This window comes from Folsomia candida, unplaced genomic scaffold (assembly GCF_002217175.1).
Source record: "Folsomia candida strain VU population unplaced genomic scaffold, ASM221717v1 Fcan01_Sc032, whole genome shotgun sequence".
Taxonomy (NCBI): Eukaryota; Metazoa; Arthropoda; class Collembola; order Entomobryomorpha; family Isotomidae; genus Folsomia; species Folsomia candida.
The window spans coordinates 498,383-516,531 of record NW_019091224.1 but is presented as its reverse complement, the minus strand read 5'-3'; the positions used below and the strand labels follow the sequence as shown (position 1 = coordinate 516,531).

Below are 18,149 nucleotides of genomic sequence, written 5' to 3'. Positions count from 1 at the left end.
GTTTGAGCTTTTACGCGTAAAGGGCACACGGCAGATTCTTCTAATACGTATTTTTGAAAAGTATTTACTTAACTGGTGTCAAATACATTAGAACTTGTATGCTAATAAATGTTAATTTTGGCAGGTTTTTCTGGTGGCTCGGTGCAGGCCAACATTGGGAACAATGTTGGACCTCAAAAGCGGTCTGCTTGTGTCGTTTTTGCGCCCCTCCCACAAACGGGGACACCCTCAACCTCGTTCCAGGTGGGGTCCAACAGCGCTCCTGCTCCTTCTGAAGCCGAGAAGGCCAAGATGGACGACTTCATAACGTCGACACCTGTGGCCTGCCCCCACTAAAAAATCCAGAAGATGTTAAATAATTGAGGTTTCGGTTAATTCAGTATTTTAAAATTTAACATTTTATCCTAGATTTTATACCTAGTCTATTCACATAAAGTGTTACTTGCCCATTACTTTTGAACCCGATAAGATAAAATTAAAAGATAAGTTGCATTTTGTACGTGAACTCAGTGGCTATCATTGATATTAACTCTTTTAACCTGACCTCATTGGGTCAAAAGTTGTAGGAGCTTAACTGCGCGCGCGCGATAATAATTTTTTACTTTTTACGAGAGAAGAAAAATTCACAATGTTTGAATTAGTGTAGCAATCCAAGTACACGTATTATTTGTTTGGCCAAACTTTTCAAATACTCCTAGAGACATTGTCTATCCATGAGCATACAAGTTCCGTTGGTCCAAGTTCATAGAGGACTCCAGTGATGTCTGACGCTTCGAGCGCCAGAATAACAGAAAATCTCTGTTGCACGCCGAAGACTTTGGCTCTACATAAGGCCTTTCAACTTCAGCGATTAGATGAGGACTGAAAAATGACCCCAGGATAAATGCCTTCTAGTGTAGTAAGCGTCACATGTTAAAGATTTTCCAAACCTAAGCACGGAGAAAAAAATAAAATTCCACCGTGTTTACAGATGAGTAGATCTTCACGGCGGAGGCTTATAAAAATAAACGAAATGGCAGATATTATGCCAAATCTGTCCAGGATTTATCTCCAAAACTAAAAAAGGTCGAATATCTCACCATCCAGGTTTAGTTATCTCTTAGGCGGAAATCGGCGGAATTTGGCAAAAATCGCTCAATTTCCTCGATTACGAAGAGGCGATTGTTTAAAAAGATATTTAGTTAACGGTTTAGTGAAGATGGAACACCCCCTCAACAAGTCCATATTGGGTGGAAAGCCGATAACCTTTGTGCACGGCTCTATAGTAGCAAATAAAGCGAAATTCGTGAAAACAAGGCTAAGGATCCACATTTCTGACTTCATTTGCAGGTCAGATTTGACCTTGGCATTTACGGGTCGCAATCCTCTTCACCACCAAATATCGATAAAAGTTGAGGAAAAAGTCTGTTCTGAGCCCCTTATTAGTGTCGGGGTCATCAAAAAATTTCTGACCCCGGAATGCAACACTTTGTCAACAAATGAAGTGCGTGCCGCGGTGGGTGCTTGGCGTTCGCGTCTTCAATTATGTGTCGCCGCAAGGGGGTCAAATTCTGAAATGTGATACATGTTTTCCATTCAAAATTTAACTGCCTTTCCAATGAAATTAAAATGAAATTAAAATTCCTAAAACTGAAAGCGTTGTCCCCGTGTATTCCAGTAACACATTACCTGAATAGACTGGGTACTAATCGTAAATTTGACGACGCCAGTTTAGTTTATTTTTGTCGTTTTAACTTCCAATCGCTTAGTGCAGATGCAGATGTATTTCAAATTTCGAAAATATGTATTCATTACAATTTAATTTCAATGTGTCATTCATTAATCGCTAAAAACTAGGAATTTTGAGCAGCTCTTATCTTGATATTTATTTTTCCGTAAATAATATTTGCATGTGTTTATAAGTCGTAGAAATTATGTACATACATATGTATTTAAAAGGGTATAATACTGAATTTAATTCCATATTTATGTATTTATAAGGATTAGTTCGTATTTTATGTTTATTTAATTTTAATTAAGTAATTGCTACATTATTTATTTATTTTAATTTTATGGAAAGTAAAGGTATCAGAGTCAGGGTTTCGTTTTCCCCGTCCAAAACTATTTTTTCCCACGGCAGGTGGGAAAAGGTGGGAAAAACCGGGAAAAATGGTATTTACCGTCCAGAACGGGAAAAATGGCGGTCCATGGAAAATTGACGAACCACGCCCACTTTGGGTGTGGTTTTTTCTAAGTGGGGTTAGAGTTAATTGTCCACATTCATATTGTAGTCAATGCGATTGTCGACCTACCATAAAAATTTGAGCCAAATCCGACCATAAACAAAAATGTTATGAGCCCGGGAACCTTGGCGACAGGCAAAAAACGCCGACTTTAGGGGGGTGGTTCTATGAATGGGGCAGATACAAAACTCTGAAACAGGCTGCGAATGGCAGTCCTAGGTGAGATGTACTTGTTCCAGAAAAGCGGAGGTCTTGAATGTGCCCCTTCGCAAGATATTAGCCCGGGAACATTGAAAATAATCATGTCGAAATTGTCCAAAACGGGTGAAATTCATCATGTCGTAGAGCAGCGAAAATCGATATCTAGCTTCAGCCAGGCATGAAAAGTCTGTCGCAAGTAAAATTAACCCATGTCGTAAGGGAACGATGTCGACATGTCGAAATTTCGACGTGGAGCTAGTGAGCTGAAGTTCAAAACTAATACTTCTCAGCCCTGGACTGCACGCGTTTGAGGAAACTGAGCCTCCTGGGGAAGAGGGAGGATGAAATTGAAGGCCGGGAAATTCCCGACATCATCTTGACGAAGATAATTATCCCCACTGCAACAAAGTTCTCAACCTCAGCCTACTTCCCCCCTCACTCTGGAAAACTTGAGGCTCCAATCGGCTCAAAGTTGAGGCCATCACGAAAGTTGGGAAGAGGCCATCACGGAGACCCGGCTTTATGTGACTAAATCACCTCTGTAATACTTTGTCAGTGAAGGATAACATCTATAATGGAGCTAGAATCTCAAATTTATGGAGACAAAAAAACTCACGTGGTTGTGAATATCAATATTAGATGTAATCCATCATTGATAAATTGTCACTATAGTGTTACCCCAAGGCAAAGTATATACATATGTGACATGCATACATACACTGGTAACAATTTGGTAATAAACATTACCGAAAAGCACAGGTATGTGACTCTACCAAAGTTGTAAGGGTAAGTTCTACCGTGTGGTAATGGCTTGGTAATAAAGTTTTACCATCGTTCTAACGAATTGGTACCACTTGTTAAGTATTATTGATTACCGAGAAACCATTACCTGTGTGACTTAACGGGATTATTAAGAGTGTAGATATATATGTTTCCCCATTATCTTGAGTGCACGTAATTAATGCATGTCCAAAACAATCTGTGTCCCAATTTAATTTCTCCAACACCCTGGGGTGCCCATTTAAATGGGGTTTCCAAATAATTTTGTGCCTTTCTACCCATGGTAAGTTGTATTCTGTTTTAATTTCTTCTGTCGAAGGACGATAGTGTCACTTATAGTGCGACTCACATTATTAGTGTGTTATGGTAAGTACAATGCGATGTAAAGATAAAATAGATAAGCCATGGCATTCTATTTAGCTATCAAGTGTGAGTATGCTGGGCATATTCACATAATTACGACGTAGAAATCATAATACAAGTGCAGCATGTTATACAAATAGATAACAGTCCTGGGTTACACAAACACTCATTACGTGGATGTTTTTGAAAATATTCATATCCGTGTTGGAGTGTGTATCAAATCGTTATGTTGCATTTTAAACAAGTGAGCGCATTATTAACAACCTTTCGTATTATAAATCACTCATTGAATTATTAATTTCGTTTTGTTTACAAAACTCCGAATCAAATAGTATAGTTAACGTTTTACCAACCTGTATTAGATACCTGTGTTAGATTAGATAACGTATATGAGTTATTAGATACACACCTTGCACCTAACGTGTGCGTTACGTGCCTAATTTAATAATATGTCAATAGCGATACCTAAGTTCCATGTTTCGATCGTGGAAAAATTAATAGCGAAAATGCAATTATTTTTCAAAATTCTATCAATTAGAAAATTGGGGTCCGTAATCGAGGCAGTGGCCAAATTCTGCTCCTAAATTATTTTCTAAATTATTTCCAGCCATATTTAACTCAATTTTGACGATTTTATGACAAAAGTCAAATTTATCAAAATTCGCAAAAAATTCGCACATTTTGGCTCGTAGCGCAAAAACCATCAATGCACTCCCCAATATTATTACGGGTTCTTTATGTACACAAAATTACGCAAATTTTAAGCCATCCAACTTCAAAATCGTTAGAGCGCGAAAAAATCACAATTAGATGGTGTATATAGGTACTAAAGATATTGGGGTATTTTTAAAAAAAATTTGATATAAAATTTGTTTTCTAAAGAAATTTAAATCTTTGACATTTCTTTCGTACCTTTTATTAAGTAGCGCAAGCTACTTTATGCGATCGGTTAGTAAGTCTGTCTGTCCGTCCGTCTGTCCGTCTGTCGGTCCGTCCGTCTGTCAACACTAAAACTCGAGAACGGTTTGTCGCAGCGACCTGAAATTTTTAACACATGTTCATCACGGGGGTGGGGTGACACCCTATTAAGGGGGTGTGGCCACTTTGTCGACATCATGTCGAAAAACGTCGCCATGGCTTAATCTCGGCATTTTTTGGGCGAAATGCCTGAAATTTGAGCAAAACATGTTTTTTGATGTTGTCGAAATGTCGCAATATGGCGATTAAGGTTTCGAAACTTTTTTCGACATGCTTTGTCGCCATGTCCCAATTTCTGCATTTTTTGGGCGATTTGCATGAAATTTGGGCAAAACATGTTTCTCGGTGTTGTCGACATGTCGCAGTATAGAGCATGAGGTCAATTAAATTAAATTATTTAATTAATTAATTAACTAATTAATTAATTAATTGAGCTTTATAGCGCAAATTAATTCTCAGCATTCTCAGCATTATTGCGCTACTTATGTATCGTGCTTTGCCGCACTTTTTTCTAATTAAATTTAAAAACTTATAATCATGAATTATTCCAAATCTGATGATGATGATGAAAAATGTGCTCATGCTAATATTAGTAGGAAGGAGTGGGAGGAAAACTCACTGACATAGTAGTAGGGTCCAAATTTGACGTAGTAGTAGGGTCCCGACCGCCACGCTACATGTGGTTGTGACGATCTTCCTTCCTCCCATCCTCACACTCACATTGGCAAATCCAGTGAGAAGTAACCCCAAAATTTATACCGCCCTGAACAAGAACCTGGTGATCGCTAATTGATAATTTCGTAAGTATTGCTTGCAGTGAATGGTTGCGTGGCCTTACTACGCAATTGCGGTTGAGCTTAGACCACAAACACGGTTTTGAACCTTAAATTTATCGCCGATTAGTGTTTAGAACCAAATTTTTTGATATTTAAGATAACAATGTGCGTGCAAAATTTCGTATTCTACTCCATATTCATAGGATTTAAAAGGGCACAACAACTGTCAAAATAGTGCGAGATTATCATGATTACACTCTAAAAATCCTCAACATTTCATGGGGAGAATCCAGAAATATTTCTTGATTCCGCCGATATCATTATCGTATTCCAAGAATGTAAAAATAATGCTGACGTTTCACAGGTTATTCCAACCCAACAATCAAAATATTTGCGATAGGAGTTCAGCTTACGTAATATTACGTAAAAGATTGATTAATGAGAGCAGATAGAGCTACGTCCCTATCTCTGGATTTGTGATAATCCTTTACTAAATCCTCACTTTAACATTCCCATCCCAGCAGAACAGAAATTTACCTTGATTGTCCAAAGTTATCACACAATAAATATTTCAACGTTCCGATAAAGATTAACGAAATATCCCATGGGTCGAGGGTCTCTGCGTAAATTTGGTCGTACAATATTCCCAAAAGTTTTACCTTTTGCCATCCATCAATTACAAAGAAATTCCTCGTATCCCTCTTCAGTTCGTTACGTGATGTATGGGCATTCCACCATAAATTCACCATTAGTCAGTATCGAGTCACTGAGCTGTTTCTGATTAATCATTATAATCAAGCAAATGTGAGAAAATAAATCTGCTAACTGACATTTCACACACGTTATACTGCGTAGTTACCTTTTCCAGGTCCTCCGATCCGGTCGATTAGAGGAGAGAATCGCGTACAAAAATAATTTCTAGGTTTAATTATCCTTCGCAACAACTATGTTACCAATAGTTGGACTAACTGTGGGCTTTATTTCCACATTAATCGGGCTCACCACTAGTGCCATGTACGATGGGCACAGCATGCTTAGAGTCACACCACAGACCAAGCGACAAGAAGATCATTTAAGGGACCTGGGTAAACACCAAGGGGTATGGGCACTCTAAATAATTTGGTAATAACACTATTACCATGCGGAGACAGTATAAATAAGTGCCTTCGTAACGGCATAGAGTCATCGCCTTGTAATTGTCTTATTACCGGAATATTTACATACAATGAAGAACGTATCTATACAAAAATGGTGTCAAATTTTCCAAAAGACTAAACATTACCTGCTTTTCTATGTGTCCATAATCAATTTTCTTTTGTTTTGACCTTTTAGAATATAACGAAAGTAATAATTTCAAATCAAAATAATTATTAATCAATTATGTTCTATTGTTACTTTTAAGGTATCATTTATTGGAGGTGATCCTCTTGTTGGGGATCATTCCCATGTAATTGCGTCCCCACAAGTGTTGGATTTTGTGTTGGAATCTTTGAAAAAATTCGAAACTGAGCATCTTCTAACTAATCCCGATGTAGGAAGGTAAGGCCGCTTTTAAAATGGGATTCATTTTCCAATATTATTTTCTAATTTTTCTAATTTCTAATTTCACTTTCTAATATTTCTAATCATCATTTTCAAATTCGAGAAAATTGTTTGAGATTTCCCCGGATTTTTTCCTCATTTTTATTCCCCCGCAACCCTCGTCTTAAATTTCCTACATTCCCTGGAAATCCATATCTTCGAAATACTCTCAAGTTTTCTGCAACCAATCCATATTATTTTTTCAAATAATTTATTGAAGGCAGACAAATTTGTGTACCTAACCAAATCGTACAATTTTATCAAGAACAATAATTCATCTGCCTCATAAATACTTTTAAAAAATAGGTCAATCCGTTCTCAAAAGTTCAGGACCAGAATGAATGGAGATATCAGTTGGGACGCATACTACGATTTGGACTCGGTTAACAAACTTACCTATTATTATTCAAATCTCACCAACTGATTTTCCCGCTAATTCCATTTTTAAATAGATCAACCAATACCTGACCGTTCAAAGTGTCGGACATCCTGACCTCGTGACCCTCACAACGATTGGAAAATCGTTCGAGGGAAGGGACTTACTTCTCTTCAAAATTAACAAGGGCAGCACCACGAAACCAATTATATGGATTGATTCTAATATTGTGAGAATATTAATACCGCCATTTTTAAGCTACTTATTTCTTCAAATGGAATCTTATTTTAGCATGCGCGAGAATGGATTTCATCCGCGGTCGGGCTCTATTTGATCGATCAACTCCTGAATAGCCCAGATATTGAGATTCAAGCTTACTTGGACGATTTTAATTTTCACGTTTTACCCATGGCTAACCCGGACGGATTCGTTTTCTCTCATTTAACCGTATAAATTCAAATGAATGTCAAGGGAGACCTATTTAGTTTTTTTAGTTAAAGCGCATAATCTCTACAAATGGACTAATCTCGCAAACGCAATTTCCGACTTGCATACTATCAAGTTACATTTCACATTACTTAACTCGCTCAATCTTGATTGGTTCAAACAAATTTACTGCAAATTAGTTCAATTTTATGCGCTTAAAACAAAAAATACTGGATTCCCCCCACCCACCTATTTGCTAACCATGTACTGCATTGGCCGCGGATGGCGACCTTTGTTCATGTCCCGAACTATCCACGTCATACCCTAAAATACTAAAGCCCTCCCCCCCCCGACCTTTTACGGCCACAGTTCACAACAAATATCTAATTCCATTCTTATTCCTGAGTAGGACAGATTTTGGAGGAAGACGCGATCAAACACTTCCGCAACGGCAATAAATGGATGCCGTGGCGTAGATCCGAATAGAAATTTCGACGCCTACTGGTTAGGTAAGGTTCAACAAAGACCTTGTTTTTCTTACCCCTCACGAGTTTCCTCCATATTTTCCTCTCCAAATTTTTTAATTAGTACCGACAAGAAGGTCACAATGTAGTAGACATAGTATAAAATAGTATAAAAAAACTTGGAAATTTTAGTAGTTTTCAAAATTTCAATCTTTCCACTTATAATTAACCGATTCGCAGGTTATTGCTTTTGAGCAAGTGTCCATTTTATGAGGGCCAACTCTCTCTATAACTTAAAGGCCAATCAGTATCTATTTTTCCATTTTTCAGAAAACGATGGGGGTTCTAAAGACCCCTGCGACCTTTATTTCGCTGGAGACGCCGTTTTCACAGAGTTCGAATGCATCGCAATTGCGCAGTATTTAGACTCCATCCGTGCCAACCTTATTGCTTACATAAGTCTGCACAGCTGGGGGCAAAACGTTTTAATTCCGACGGGACGAGATTCTACGCAAATACCGGAATATAATGAATAGGTACGTGCGTATTGTAAATTGTCTAACTCAAAATTTTACCCTATTCGATAGATTTAAAGTCAAAATCACCCTCTACAAATTTATATAAACTGCTCCTTCCGTTACCTAATTTACGGACAGACGTCAACAAAAATTTTACCCAATTCCGCCACAACAAATACCAACGAACGTAAATATTTTATTAATCTAGATTAGAATAGCAAACTTGGCCGCGGCAGCCCATCAAATTCCACATGGCATGGTTTACACGACCGGAAGTGTGTTCGATGTTTGGCGTATGTTTTTACAATCATTTCGTCCAGTAAATTTCACGATTTATAATTGTCTTTGAATATTTGTTTCTAGACCCGGCCCCAGGGACCAGTATGGATTGGGCGTACTTGAATTTCCCATCCGCCAAGATACATCTGACCTATGAATTCAGGGACAAAGGTCAATACACCGTCCTTTTACCCGCGGATCAAATTTTGCCGCAATGTGAAGAATTCATGGCAGGGATCAAGGTCATTTTCGACGAGCTTGAATTTATGTAAAAATTCATGAAATAAATTATTACTACTTGAGCCAAGCGGTAATAAAGTATTGACTTAAACTAGCTATTATGTATTTACGTATAATTAACTAATTTCGCTTCAAATTTTTTTTACTACATTGAATAATTTATAGTAGTGCCGTTTAAACGAGCGGTTAGATCGCATACGAGGGTAAAGCTAATGAGAACAATATAAGAAATTATATTTCCTATGAAATTAAGGTTAGCAGAGAACAATTTTTGACCCGGGGTAATTTTACTTAACATGTTTATGTTCGTAAGTAACAAAGTGAATGCCTTTAAGTGTGAGTTGTAAATTCACGTTGGCTAAATGATTGTGTATGTGTATGTGCAACTTGAATTAATGGGCACCAGTTTCCTAGCATAAAGCCCTATGGTTGCTTGTATAAATGATTTCGTAGTTAACTTCAATTGGTTAATTTTGTATTTAATTAATAACGAAGTATTTATTTACAGTTATTGGCAATTTACATACACATATTTTATGCATGTAACATTTATTAATTGAGGTACTTTAGATTTGATTAGTTGGAGGCAAATTGATACATACTTATTTGCAATCTCACTTCCTTCTTAATTGAGGTAAGTTGAGAATTGCGATATACGCTTGTGCATAAAAGCGTTTGCTTTAGCAAGTGAAATTCTCGACCTTGTTTGGTGGTGGACCGTGGCTGCTTTTATCCGATAGGTCGGACGCGAAAGCGCGCGGCCTACGTGACAAAACTCGGCGCTATTTTTAGCTTTCTCGGAATTGTGACCGTAGAAAGCAATGTACATACATGCGAGGTTTTGCAGGAGCGTTACTTCTCCATGCATTTATGAAGCAGTCAAGTCGTCCACTGCTGCGTCGGGTACTATGTGCAGTTAGTTAGTGCTCGGACCGTTTCGTTCCGTTTCGGATTTCGAAGGAAACGGAAACGAAACGGAAACGAGAATTTGGAAACGGAAACGAAACGGAAAAATTATTTTGGAAACGGAAACGATCCGAAACGAAACGGAAACGAAACGGAAACGAAACGAGAAACGGTTGAAACTACAAATATTGTTTTCACCAAAATTGATTTAAGATTGTCAAAGCGATTTATTCGTGGATTTCATCGAAACATGTTTTTTAGTTGTTTTGCCTGAAAATACTTCCTGCATTAAAAAAACCATGCAAGTAGCTTTCAATTTTTGAAATTTTTTAAGTGCTCCTTAATTCAATAATACATATTATTCAGTTGTCGTAAAGTCGAAAATGTAATGTATATGAAATTGACATCGCCATTTGGGGTCATCATAAATTGTGTCCTACGTATGTAGGCATGTTTCATAAACTTGTGTACACTCTTAACAAAATTGTTACCAGATCATTACCAAGCTGTACAAGAATATGACTCTACCAGAATGGTAAAGAATTATTACCATTCTGGTAATAAATAATTGCGTTACCAGAGCAGTAATAATTTATTACGCCACGGTAAAAATTCATGTTATGGCGGTAAAAATCTTTGTTACCAAATTATTGAAAACCATTACTCCGCGGTAATAAATCTTTACCAAATAAGTAATAACATATATTACCAACACGTGGAGTCGTGTCTTTACCAAACAGTAATAAACCTAGTAACTACCACTGCGGAACAACTCTGTTTACCAGGGGCTTGGTAAAGATCGTTATTGAAATTTTATTACCAGTTTGGTAAGAGTGTAGTACACATTTATTCTAGGCCTGTGCCTTACGTAGAGTTCAGGCATGGACAAAATACAGTATTTTGCATTTAATTAAAAATAAATTTGGAGAGTATTGCAAAATACAAATGTATTTTGAAGAACCTGATGTATTTTTATTTTCCACTATTGTTGAAATATTGTCGAGTCAAAATACAAAACACTTCGCAATTTGTAGCTGCTCGCCAAAACTTTAATTTTCCGAATAAAATTAAAAGTTGAATTTGTTTGTAGCAATATTCATTCATAACGCTACTTGGATTCAATTAATATCTAATATTTTTGAACAGTATTTTATCTCTTCAAAAGTATTTCGTATTATCAGAACGATTATGTTGTCGATAATTATTAGGCAGATAGTGCAACCATGGACATATACCTTATATCTTAAAATTATGACGTACGAATTAATTTATAAGTTATAAGTCATAGAAAGCCCATAAGGGGACTTATACTTATGATTATAGGTCAAGTTATACGTCATAAGGCATAAGTTTTGCATCCATGGTTACAGTATCTATCTATTAAAGTCTTACGCACATCATTAAATAAGGATTTACAATTAATGTGTAATTTAAAAATTTGCATTTTTCCTGTATAAAGGTGTAAGCATTTAGAAGCAATTTGAAAGGTGTAAGATTTTGCTGATTCCAATTTTCATAAATTTTTTGAAGTATTTTACATTATTATGCATAATAAGACCATAATGAATCCAAAAATTGTTAAAAAAATTAATTCTAGAATTACACATACAAACTTTTACAGCAAATTCTACAATTTTCATTTTAACCGTTTCCCGTTTCGTTTCCGTTTCGTTTCCGTTTCGTTTCCATCGCTGATCCGAAACGAAACGGAAACGAAACGGTCCAAGGCGTTTCCAAAATTTTGGAAACGAAACTGGAAACGAAACGGAAACGCGTTTCGTTTCCGTTTCTAATCCGAAACAGTCCGAGCACTACAGTTAGTTGGATGCGAGTGAGAGCTTGTTTCTTTCTGTCCCAACATCCATCCCTGCACATATGCATAATTCATAATTGCATGCAACTCAATTTTGCACCCATCTTAACACATTGTAAATATTGTTGTGCTGCATCCAGCGACCTATGTACATTATTATGTTTCCAAACATAACATGTGATTAGATAATGAAGGTGTCACGCCGTTTCTGGATATAAAATTAACAATGGAGGTCTCCCAACGTATGCACACAGATTTGGACAAAACTGGGGTCAATCAATCACAAATATGAGTAGTATGAAATTTTGCAAATGGAACTATCTGCAAATTCTTAACTTTGGCGAAGATATTTGTATGGAAAGAGGAGAAAAGCACCCCCGAGGCTGGCAAATTTTTCATTTTCCAAATTTCCTGTGCATTTTTCCCGCCTTTTATGCAAATATCGCCACCAAACCTGCAGATAGCTCCATTTGCAAAATTTCATACTAATTATGTTTGTGGTCGTTTGACCCCAGTTTTGTCAAAATCTGTGAGCATACGTTGGGAGACCTCCATTGTACGTAATTCTCATTCAAATTTAATAATTTTTTATGCGATGTGCATCAGCCGATTAGCTTTACATTTTTGCCCCATAGGGATCCAAAAATTCCTTTCCCCAAGTTTATTTATTAGGTTCGTGAGGGAAGCTCAACTTTGAACCGTTGTTTAGTTTCTTGATGAAATTCATCTATTTTGACTCGGTAGAAGTGCGTCACAATTTTAAAATGGTTGCAAGATTTCAGTAAAATCGGATTATTTTTCGCAAATGGGGTAACCCCTTTATGATACAACTCTTTAACTAACTCTGAGGAGTAAAATTCGTCTAAATGCTGGCAATGCAAGTTTTTTAGGTAAAACCTTTTCATGCAATTTTTTCTAGATATCATGTAGGCAGAAATACTCAGTTGCATATGTTGCGTTCATAATTTTTACAACGTTCGGCAGAACAACTGTCCCCATACTTTGCTAAAATTAAATATAAAATTAATAAACTAATAAGCAATTGGAAATTTAAAATTCAGAATCAACTTAATTAAATAATTAACCAGACGATGTATGTATGTATGTATGTATTTGGTGGGGTGATGATCCTGCCATTAATTGGGCAGGACCAATCAGCTGCGTAAGCACTTATGGCTTATTGCAGTCTCCCCAATTACACGGCACCAGACGATGATACTTTGGACAAATTCCCAAAGTATGCAATGAACAGGGATGTGCAGGCGTAGTACATATTTGTATATATCTACAAATGTTACTTGGTTATGTGTACATGCTTACTCCAAATTTTGCATCCATTTGAGTATGCGAGATATTCGCTGCAAAATTTTTTCAAGATCCCGCCTTCCGCTTTAATTAGAGCAAAAAATACGTTTTCGCACATTTTTGATGGTGAAAAAGTTAGTCCAATCAAGATCTGAATATTACATTAGAAAAACTAGCATTATTATTCTACCGACAATTCAAGGAATACGTAAATGTCTATAAAATTGGTTACAATTGTTGTGTTCATAGATATTTATTGAAATAATTAAATACTTTGATATAGGTCAATGTACAGTTGCGTCCCATTCCTAATTCCCTTGCCTAGTTCACACCAATAACTTGATCATCTTCCACGTAAAAACTGCCATCCTCCATTTCATAAATTTCGACTTGGTCCCGATTGTTGACGTCAAACTCACGTAAAACTGCCCTGGATCTACGATCCCTAACGACAACTGATTTAGTAAAGTAGACTGAACTCTTAATCGTTTGCGTGACAATGGTTGGGTTGGGTTTTCCTAGTGCGCGAAGCACGCTGGTTACCGGAATTCCCCAGAAATGATGATTCTTGTACTTTGGATTGTAATTTGTTGCCACGTAACCCTCCAACCTGGCGTTGTATCTCATCCTAGCCTCACCTTCACCTATCTTTGAGACAATCTCGACAGTAACGGAGCTCTTTGGTTTTAAGATTAGTGTAACTTCCGTACTGGATCCCACAGTTGAGGATTGAGTTTTCTTGTTGGAGTACCCAATCCTGGTGTTGAGGGTCAAAGTGGCTGACCCTTTTATGAAGAGGACGTCAATGTCGAAATTATGACTCGCTCCTAGTGCAACTTCTCCACTCCAAGTGGTTTCCACCGAGTCCAAAATGGCGTGCGACAAGGTCTCCCTGATCGTCACGTTTAGCTCGCTCTCGTTCGTGTAGTCGTTTGTAGCTATGACGCTCGTGGTCTCCCGCTCTGTTAACGAGGACCCAAGTTGCCCCGTCATCCGGGAGGTCACTTGTTGCCATCCATAGGTGCTGTAGAGGTCATTCCAAGGGGTGCGGCTTTTGACGAAGGCGTCATTCGGGGTCTTACCGAAATCGATTCGTACTCCGTTCTTCAAATCGGACTCGTTAGGGATACCAAATTGTCTTCTGAGTTCAGGGGTAATGACCTGAAAATATTACCATGCTCATAACATAGTTGGAAAAACCAGTTTGATATGAAGAGTGACAAAGCATACCAGTTGATGACTCCCACTGATGGTAGACGACGTGGGGGAAATTCTAACCGCAAAATTACCCCGACACGTTGAAGTCAAGGATGCGAGACAGAACGCAGAGAGGAAGAGGTTTATAGTAAAACCGTTCATTCTTTCACAATTTTGGTTTAAAATTTGTTAGGGTTGCTGTAATATTCTGTGGGCAGCTTGTTAAAGTTTGATACAAATTCCATGAATCGCAGTTGCTTTTATATCAGGATTTATCAACAGGGCGGAAATATATGCACCTATGTATCATAAATATTGGGCAAAACAACGACTTAGAAAAGAGCACACATACAAACCTCCCCATGTTACCAACCTTGGTCAACAAAATTATTCGATAAGCTCTAATCAAGCTGTATTTTTATATACCCGTAATCCACCCGATAAATAAGCTTCCGTGTAGTCCAAGCACAAATAATTATTTCATAAACAAGTTCACTCAACTTTACTTTTCGTATAATATTTACGCTAGTAATCTAACTCGTAATAGTGCCAATCATCTGTTTTCATTATTTTGAAAAGTCAGGACAAACAAAACATTCAAGAAACGTGATTGACGAAATTTTATCTTTACTTTCAGTAAATAACTTTTCTACGAAGAGTAAAGTTGAGTGAACTTGTTTATGAAATAATTATTTGTGCTTTGACTACACGGAAGCTTATTTATCGGGTGGATTACGGGTATATAAAAATAAAGCTTGATAAGAGCTTATCAAATAATTTTGTTGACCAAGGTTGGTAGCATGGGAAGGTTTGTGTAAGTGCTTTCTTCTATCTAGTTTTGCCCACTATTTATGAGCAAAGGGCGGATATGTATGTACATAAATTCCTCAAAATATGTATGTAATATGTGCTTAAAAAACTCGAAAATATGCACCTAAAAAATGTTTCTAAATCATAATTTCTACTACATTTATATCTTATCTTAGAGAAGATTCAGCTTTTTAAAACTACGACAAGGTATTATTTCAGCATTAAGTTCTAATCTTCATTGAATGACTCAAAATGCGACACTAGTTCCATTTCGAGTAATTTTTTGGCCTGGTAAAGTTATACAATCAAGCAAACTGAATTCGCATGTTCGCACAAATTGACTCGTTCGCACGAATTGAGCACCTTTATCATGAAAATATAATTTTGAAAACATCTTGAATTACAAATTGCTATACAAAAAAACCCTCGAAATATGTATCAAAATATTTATATTTTAAAAAAAACCTTGAAATATGTACAAAAATATTTATATTTACGAAAAACCTTAAAATATGTATGAAAATATGTATATGTACGAAAACCATGAGATCTGTAAAATATTGAAAACTATGCTTGAATTTTTGAAATCAGCTTATGTGGGACGTTAATGTACGGAGTTTTAGTACGATCGGGTTTGTTATGAAAAAATTAGAAATACATACATATCCGCCGTCAGTTTATGAGAGTTGCATAAATTTTGACTATGTTGAGTGATACTGATATAAATGCTACTGCGACCGGATATAAAAGCAACTGCTATTCATTTAATTTGTATCAAACTTTAACAAGCTGCCCACAGAATATTACAGCAACCCTAAAAAATTTTAAACCAAAACGGTGAAAGAACGAACGGTTTTATTATAAACCTCTTCCTCTCTGCGTTCTGGCTCGCATCCTTGACTTCAACGTGTCGGGGTAATTTTGCAATGGAGGATGGCAGTTTTTATGTGGAAGATGATCAAATTATTGATATGAAGTAGGCAAGGGAATTATGAAGGAACGCAACTTACATCTACATGTATCAAAGTATTTAATTATTTCAATATACAATTTTGAGCAAATCAATTTTATAGATATTTGCGTATTAATTTGATTGTTAGTGGACTGATAATGTTTTTTTAATTCTCGCATATACGCGCAGGGCGGGATTTTCAAACATTTTTGCTGCAAAAATCTCGAATATTCATATTTTCCGAACATTCATATATTCTCGAACATTTTTGAATTTTAACAATTCTAAAAAATACAAACATGTATGCTGAGAATTAGTACAATTATAATATACAAATCCCGTTTCAAGAATTTTCGAAAATTCGTTTTTTGGAGATCTCTTTATATTTAGAAATTTAAAAAATGGCTACAAATGGCTAATTTTCAAAATTAGTGTAGCTTGAATTTTTAAATTATAAAGAACTAGCCCAGAAGCCCGTCTTAAAGACGGGCCGATTTTAAAATTGCCAACCACCATCTGAAAATTATGAAATTATTGCAGTATATAATAGCTCAGTATATCTTTCCTAACTTTGCTCTATAATCATATATTGCCAACGAATTTTTTAACGTTGCTAAGGAGTTTTTTAACGTTTCTAAGGAATTTTTTTAACGTTGCTAAGGAATTTTTTTAACGTTTCTAAGGAATTTTTAGCCCGAGTCAGGGCTTATGTAATCATCATTTCTGTCTGTCTGTCTGTCTGTCTGTCTGACTAACGATTACTCAAGAATGAGTTGACCGATTTGGATGAAATTTGGCAGAAACATGTATCTCGGCAATGCAACGACCGAGTTCGAACATGGGTTCGATCAAAAAAGATTTGGACCAGTGGGGGTCATATTAGTGGTGTAGATTTTTAAAACCAAAGGGGGGACCCTTTGGTTTTTGGCGTTTGGTGCAGAATATTAGAAATATCTTAAAAGGCTAAAATTCGGTCTTAATGGAATTGGGATGACCAGGTGGGGGACCCATACCGATTTTCAAATTTTATCCTAAAAGGATGAAATTTGGCATACGAACACCAATGGTGGCAAAAACCCGGAAAATTAAAAATTGTCAAATGATGGGACCTCTTGGATGACCCCGAATGATTTTTTAATATTGTCTAGAAGATTTGTTTGCCGAATGAGTTTCGGTGTCGGAACAGGAGGTGTATTTTCAACTCGTGGGTTTGCGACTTTGAGCCGGATTGTGAGTTTTACTTACTTGTTATAGAGATTTCAAAGTTTTATTTATGGTTATGTAAAATACATCGTATCATGAAGTATAATCCGAAACTAACTCGGGCTAAATTAGGCTGCACTGGAGGTTTTATAATGTTGCTAAGGAATTTTTTTAACGTTGCTAACGAATTTTTTTAACGTTGCTAACCTTAATCATAACCATAACCATAACCATAATCATAACCATAATCTTAACCATAATCATAACCATAACCATAATCATAACCATAACCATAATCATAACCATAATCATAACCATAACCATAACCATAATCATAATCGAAAATCGACTGGTGCTCTGATTGGCGGATACAGAAACCCAGCAGCCAATCAGAACGCAGGAATGTCACGGAAAATTTCACGGGACGGACTTTTCGAAATTATAATATAGATGCAATTCTAAGCGTGCATATTTTTGATTTTTTTAGTTCGCGCCGAAATTAAAAAAAGTGCGGATGCGGGTAGTTGGGCTGCGGGTAGCGGGTCGGGTAATAGATAGCATTTTTGCTACCCACGGCAGCTCAATTAGCTAGTATTATCATAAATTAGTTATTAGCTCGCCCTACGTAGCATGAGAGCTCCTCTTATCCGTCTGTCCGTCTGTCTGTCTGTGTGTTTACGATTTTTTTTGCATCAATTGATGCCAATTAAAAATCCCGTTGACCAGTATTGAATATCTTTTAGTCGCACCATTGGTACG

The 18,149-nt window shown here is 36.7% G+C and overlaps 2 protein-coding genes across 2 annotated transcripts; one reads left to right on the top strand and one right to left on the bottom strand.

Moving 5' to 3' along the window:
* The first annotated feature begins 5,073 nt into the window (after positions 1-5,073).
* Positions 5,074-9,320, top strand: LOC110860403 (zinc carboxypeptidase A 1). Its single transcript, XM_022109435.2, has 9 exons — positions 5,074-6,419; positions 6,723-6,859; positions 7,208-7,283; positions 7,354-7,506; positions 7,569-7,724; positions 8,113-8,212; positions 8,498-8,703; positions 8,894-8,978; positions 9,049-9,320. The coding sequence occupies exons 1-7, from the start codon at positions 6,267-6,269 to the stop codon at positions 8,701-8,703; spliced, it is 981 nt and encodes a 326-aa protein (XP_021965127.2). The 5' UTR covers positions 5,074-6,266; the 3' UTR covers positions 8,894-8,978; positions 9,049-9,320.
* A 3,977-nt stretch (positions 9,321-13,297) lies between these two features.
* On the bottom strand, positions 13,298-14,671 carry LOC110860433 (spherulin-2A). Its single transcript, XM_022109468.2, has 2 exons — positions 14,459-14,671; positions 13,298-14,389 (listed from the first exon to the last, which is right to left on the bottom strand). The coding sequence occupies exons 1-2, from the start codon at positions 14,585-14,587 to the stop codon at positions 13,550-13,552; spliced, it is 969 nt and encodes a 322-aa protein (XP_021965160.1). The 5' UTR covers positions 14,588-14,671; the 3' UTR covers positions 13,298-13,549.
* Between the last annotated feature and the right edge of the window lie 3,478 nt (positions 14,672-18,149).